The 6,588-nt window shown below is 40.4% G+C and overlaps 1 protein-coding gene across 1 annotated transcript in view; it reads left to right on the top strand.

Annotated features, from left to right (window-relative positions):
• NCKAP1 (NCK-associated protein 1) overlaps positions 1–6,588 on the top strand; it is a 46,122-nt gene that overhangs the window by 33,579 nt on the left and 5,955 nt on the right. The window contains exons 25-28 of the mRNA XM_010138126.1: positions 118–200; positions 664–744; positions 2,683–2,776; positions 4,070–4,186. Of these exons, the coding sequence (XP_010136428.1) occupies positions 118–200; positions 664–744; positions 2,683–2,776; positions 4,070–4,186 (375 nt within the window). The remainder of the gene's footprint in view (positions 1–117; positions 201–663; positions 745–2,682; positions 2,777–4,069; positions 4,187–6,588) is intronic.

Below are 6,588 nucleotides of genomic sequence, written 5' to 3'. Positions count from 1 at the left end.
TCTCAGTACCTCTCATTTCTGAGTATTTTGTTAAATGTTTTTCTTTCTCTTTTTTGAAGAATTGACCTTGTAAGCATCGACAGGTTCTTGTTCACGATTGTTCTTGTTTTTGTTCAGCTGTTGACAGTGTTTTGAAGAGAATGACGATTATTGGTGTTATCTTGTCTTTTCGGTCCTTGGCACAGGAAGCACTTAGAGATGTAAGAAATAACTGAATATGTTCCAAATAATTTTCATTATATTTAATTTAATGGAATGAGAGGGTGTTTGAAGCTTCCCTATGTAGGAATGCTACCTCTTAAAAGGTTGGCATGTGGGGAATACTCAGCCGTAACTGCGAATTGCAAGTTGGGAGTGGGGGAATCTACTTCTTGAGTACTGTTCAAAGAAACATTAAAACACAGAGGTTTTTGTTTGAGCATGCCTCTCACTGTTTTCTGTGTTGAGTACATTTTATAAGCTTTCATTTCACTTTGTTTGCAAACAGCTTGATTTTGCATTTATTAGGCTTTGGTGTCTTAAATCTACAAACCAATTCATATGCAGAAATTAAAATACCATTTAAAAAAAGAGTAAGTCCCGTAAAATAATGGTAGTGTCTAATTGAGCGTGAACATGGGAAGAATCTTTTTTTCTCATTTTTGATGTGTTTGTGCCTCTCAGGTCTTATCCTACCACATTCCATTCCTTGTAAGTTCCATCGAGGACTTTAAAGATCACATTCCAAGAGAGACTGACATGAAGGTAAAGTTTGGCCCAAAGGGTGATGGAGACATTTTTTGGAGCTTAACAAAAATATGTAAGGGGCAAGACTTTCATGCTTAGAGTGAAAAATGCAGAAACAAAGAACAGCCCCTTTTTTTTCCCCCCCCAAAGAGCTAAGTAGTGGTGTATCTGCAGCCTCCTTGTGTTCTGGGGGAAAAAAACCAACAAACTGATAGAATAAGCACAAGTCTCTACCTGCCTGTGATTATTGCTGCTGCTTCTCTGGAAGTCACTGGAGTAATTTGCAGGCACTGGAATAACTGAATGTCAGGAAAAGCTATCTACTGCTGAACAGAACCGTGCTGAGGACTGTTCTCTGCCTCATGCCACGTAGCACCACCTGGTTGCCTCTGTTTCACGTGGTAGTTGGATATTGGCCTTCTCTGGGTCTGCTGTAGGTCTGCTAAGTGATTCTTCAACAGACCTGTTTTGTGTGGGTTTTTTCCTTAGTTCTAAGTGCTGTGGTACAGTTTGCTATGCTAGTGTTCACGTGATACCAACAGTAAATGCCACATCTTGTGGCGTGGCGTGATGGGATGTCATGCAGGCTTGTCTGAGAGTACATGGCTTGCCTGGGTAATGTTGGAGGATTGCGCTTGGAGAAGGAGCCAGACCTGTGTCTTCTTGCCTGTAGTGCCTACTGGGAGCACTGACATGTGCCACCCCACAACTCTGCCAGAGCTTTGTCTTGAAAACAGCTTGTTGGAAGGGCCAGAACTGTGCTGGAGCCTGGGAACAATTAAGCCCTGTGGACAATCAGCAGCTCATTGTCTGAGCTTGTTCCTGGCTTTGTCACATAAAGCAGTGCAATTGTAGGCAACAAGGGCTACTTTTGGGACAAGACAGACTTTTCTTAAGTGAAGGCATGTCAACAGACAGATCCTTACAAGGCTGTAAACAATGGATTGGGACAGTTGCCTAACTGGGCATATTTTAGGGCATAACAGAGTCATTTCCAATGTACTGAATTTACCAAGCAAAACATAAATAGCTTTAAAGCTGTTGATGAAATAAATACTTGTTGTTAAATGTTACTTTTATTTTAGTATCCCTGAAAGTTATGACTTGAGATGACTGGCGAAATGAGGATTTGTTCTTATTTTATTTGGTTATTTTCAGTGTTGAACTGTTGGGATGTCTACTGCGGCTGACCAACTGTGTGTTAATGGCAGTAGGACACATTGCTAGTGTTTCTGGTAGCCCTTTCTCTTTGGTATAAACCTGCTTTTGCAGAGATTCCTCTGAACTACAGCTTCCGATACTTTGTCCTGGAAATTGGGGAAAGGGAGAACAACTGTGACGAACATTTGTTAACGGCAATAAAAGATACAGCCAGGGACAGGTTGGAAAATGGAATACGTGTCATGATGCTCTTCGTTCCTCCAAGCGATAGGGGCACTTAGAGTCTAATTCTTGGCACTTGGAATTACTGGACACCGCATCTGTATCAAATTTAAATGTTGTAAGAATTCTGCCTCACCCTAATAATTTCACCAGATTTTGACTTTTGGGGTTTGTCTGAATGCTGCTCTGCAGGTGTTAGCTGATACTTTCGATCTGGTAGAGAAAATCCAATAGTTTCCTTTTAACAGTGAAGGAAGATACAGCAACAGCTAATTGGAAGTCTGGATGTTTGCTTTGGAGGTAACGTAGGAAAGTATACAAGCTTTGTTTGGCTTGATAAAAAGAAATTACCATTCAGCACACAAATACTGACCCAGCTGTTCAACGTAGCTAAGAAGGAAGCAAAAATCTAGAGCCTCTTGATCTTGTTTTAGCCAAGTCTTGGAAATTCCTTAGTGCCTCCAACTCTAATATGAACATTTTAAAGGTGGCAGCAAAACTGCACTTCATCATTTTTACACCGAAAGCATTCAGTGCTGTCTCTCTTGCAATGATCTTTCTTCTGGTCCTCAGGTGGCAATGAATGTATATGAACTGTCATCAGCTGCTGGATTGCCTTGTGAGATTGATCCTGCCTTGGTTGTAGCACTGTCTTCCCAAAAATCAGGTGAGAAGTTACAACTTAAAAAATTACAAGAATAAAAAAATATGGGTGAGCAAAAAAATACGTGCACCCACACATGGAAGTGTTTAAAGTGCTAGGAGGAGACTTTTGTGTCGTGGGTCCTTTGTATTCCTTCGATGAACTCCATAAATGGCATAAGAACATGAATTATTTGTGCCTGCTGCCTACTCATGTGTTAGGTTGAGAATTGTTTCAACCACATAGGAATTAACTTGTTGACCTAGAAAAGACTAATGAGTAGATGTTGATGGAGTTTAGCAGCGAGCGGTGAAAACTGTTGTAATATAAGGACAATGAAAATAGGACTCTTGTGAACCACTGCAGACGCGAGCGGTTCTGTCGTACAGACCCGTAACACATCTGTGTCCCGTAAGTGCGCGTGAGGAGCTGAAGCGGCAGCTGAATGCGCTCGATGAGCTTCCCAGCATTGTGTTCCCGGGGTGTTACATGGCTGTTAACAGGGAGCTTTCAGGGGGAAACACAGGAGAACAAACATCTTGATGTTCTGGCGTGTATAGGACTTCCTCTTCCTTGCTGTAAAGCCCCATGTCTTAGCTTTTCAGGTTGTTTACTCTGGCAGCTTTGAGGAATGAATTGAGGCTCCTAAGGGCTTTTTGATAGTCTCCAGCTTTTCCCCTTATCTTCCTTACTGAGCATTTTGTGGCCTTTTTTCCCCGCTGTGTGTGCTGGATAGTCAATCTTCAGTCAGATGGTGAATACTTTAAATGCTACTTAAGTTGGTTTTTTTGCTTTAATACCAGTAGTAGTAATAGTAATTTTGGGAGGGGAAAATAGAGCTAATTCCAAAGGAGCATTTTCATATTCAGATTAAATTTTAAGCACAATTTCCTCAGGCACCTTTACAAAAAAGTGTGTTTGCTCTATATGCATACTGTGTATAATAGATGTAGGTGTATTTTTGGGAGATAGCTAGTATCTGAAATAGCTTTTTAAGGAGATTACTGCATTTACACCAGCATGTAAAACTACTGTTCTGCTCGGCATATTGAAGTCTTGGTAACTACGTGTTTAGAAGTGGTAGGGTGGCAGCAGCTTACCTTCATTCTTGCAGGTAACAAACTAGGCATTCTGAGGCTTCACCCTGTGTCTTCTGGCAAGACTGACTTAGTACTCCTCCTTGCACCGTACAAGCACTGAGTTTGATGGGTTTAAATTTCAGTTTGGACAAACATTTCATATTCCAAACTACCTGCAGTTGAAAGGAAATACGTCAAGGTGACTACTTTAATTAAAGAGCTTTGGTTTTGTTTACAGAAAACATTAGTCCAGAAGAGGAATATAAAATTGCTTGCCTTCTCATGGTCTTCGTGGCAGTCTCCTTGCCGACTTTGGCTAGTAACGTGATGTCACAGTATAGCCCCGCCATCGAAGGTAACGTAACTCGGCTCAATATTTGCTGTGAGTGCCTTCTTCCTAATAGTCCTGGTAGCTTCTTGAATACTTCTGCTTTAAATAACTACTTATATCATTAAATATGAATGTAGTGAACAAAATTTTAAAATCAGATGGCCCTTATCCAGGGAAGTTCTTTGGAAGGTTACTTTAAAAACGTTTATTCAGCTCTTGTTTGAGATCACTTTCTATGAAAAATGCGTCTTCCTTCGACTTGAGATTTTCAGAACAGTTGAGATACTGTAGGGGGCAACCTCATCCTGATGTGTGGAATCTCTAGAGCATACATGTTAATTAGTGTGTGACTTATATCGTAGTATAGATGTTTTAGGAATCTTTACGTTGGCTTTGGGCTGCTCAGACGAGGTGGTCTCTGGTCTATGTTTAATATGCTGTTCGTATTAGTAAGCATAAAATTTTGAAAATGGAGTCTGGAAGGTGTAAGCTGTGAACAGAATTATATCCTATGCAGTCTTTCAACTTTCTGATATTAAAAAATATGCCTCAAGAAAATTCTTTGCATGTAATCCACCAAAAAAAAAGTTTTCAGACAAAATTAAGTTCAAAAAAGACAGACTGACAAAACTGTTCCAACACATACAAAAGTCACCTTTCAGCTGTTCAAGCGATTTCCTTTGTCATGTGTAGTACGGCTCTCACAAAAGACTGTGTTGATTCTGCATCCATTTCCTGGGTACAGGGTGTTTTTTCTATTTTCTTTTTTTAAAGTTGCATTGGTTTCTATCTGCTCAAAATTTTACTTGCAAAGAATGTCTAAACTGACTTCTGGAAAACTAAAGTGCTGGGCAAAGACCGAAGATTCTAAAAGCCTTTTGTAGTGTAGTGTAGTATGCAGATCATATTTTGTAAGAGACCAGAGGTTCTTGTTTTAAATCAGGTTAATTAACGTTTTCTTCAGTTTTGAGATTAGTTTCACTTTAAATAGGTAGTGTAGCCTGTTGCCAATTGTGAAGAAGTTGGGTAAATCTCTGCAGTGAGTAGAGCTTGAGCATGGATTTGAAAAGGTAGGAATTGTGAAGAAAACAGCTTTTTCTAGTTAATAGGGAGAATGATCTGTAACCCACAGAGCTATTTCACGTTGTAAGCGCTCTCATGGTATTTCTATGACTTTTTGCAAAAGTTTAAGTCCTGATGGCTGAAGGAAGACCTCAGAACGTAGGCAAGAGCAGGGGATATCAGATGTGAGCAGTGAGGGGCCCGGGTAGGATCTTGCTTGTAAAAGGACAGTCAGTTTGGTTCTATGCACTCAGTCCAAATGAATTTCTTTATGTGAGTTTAAGACGACATCTCTTAGATATTACTTGTTTGCGGTTAGGTTACAGAGAAGAAACCCTCTAGAAGCACTTTTCTGCTACCAGTTTCTCCTTGGAAAGCATCTTACCTGTTGTAGCGTCTCCAAATGTACGCCATTGCCAGGGGGACAGTGCTAAAGGCTTTTGGTGGTGATTATTGCATTTGCACATTAGCCCCTCTGCAAATTTATTTCTACGGATGTGAGTCAGGCTAGCTAGAGGTTTTCCAGCAGGGTAGAGCTCAGGGTCTTAGCAGGCTGAAACAGTTCCCTCTTCTGCCTGTCTTATATCATGTAGCTTTAAATATTGCAGTTCCTGTGAATTCACTCACACTCAGTAACTCTTACCATGAAGCCAGACAAAGCCTGTTTTAAAGTGGGTTCTTCAAGTAAGTACTGTTAATAAGCTCTCATAAAACTGTGACTGGAGAGAAGCTACATCTAGAACTCCAATAAGCCCATATGAGGATTTGCTACTCACTTTATGAGATGTGGCCTCTGAATTACATAATTCTTCACTGAGTGGGCTCTTTTTCATTGACAGGAAAAGAGTCTGGCAAAAGGAATATATAAAATATGTTCGCTCTACAAAAATAACTGAACAAACAGAATGGACCTTGTCAGTCCTGCCTTCCTTGCTTAATAATACTTTGTCCTGGGGTCTGTCCTTATTGTAGAACATCTGGCTTTAGACACTTAATACAGATGCTGTTTACAGAATGGGAACTTAATAAATGCTGCATTTTATGAATTCAGTTCCCTGGAAAAATCCTGGATTTATCCGTCAACAAGTCACAGATTTGAAGGAGTTTCAGGTTTCTAATCTGGCAGGACATACCTCCCAAATACAGACAGTCCTTGGACAGCTTTAGTAACGTCTGCGTTCTCTCTGCCTAATTCAGGATCAAGCCTGTTTGTTCCACTAGCTCCAGATAAAGGCTTAGACTCAAACAGACCTTTACTTGTGTTCCCGGTAAGAAATCTGAGCTAGTCAAATGTCGGTCTAGACAACTAATTTGTCACCTAAAAGCTAGAAGAGAACACTAGTCTGCAAGAGACATAGCCTCTG

This window comes from Buceros rhinoceros, unplaced genomic scaffold (assembly GCF_000710305.1).
Source record: "Buceros rhinoceros silvestris isolate BGI_N320 unplaced genomic scaffold, ASM71030v1 scaffold18406, whole genome shotgun sequence".
NCBI classification, from domain to species: Eukaryota; Metazoa; Chordata; class Aves; order Bucerotiformes; family Bucerotidae; genus Buceros; species Buceros rhinoceros.
The sequence above is the reverse complement of the archived record's forward strand: the minus strand, read 5'-3'. Positions and strand labels throughout refer to the sequence as shown.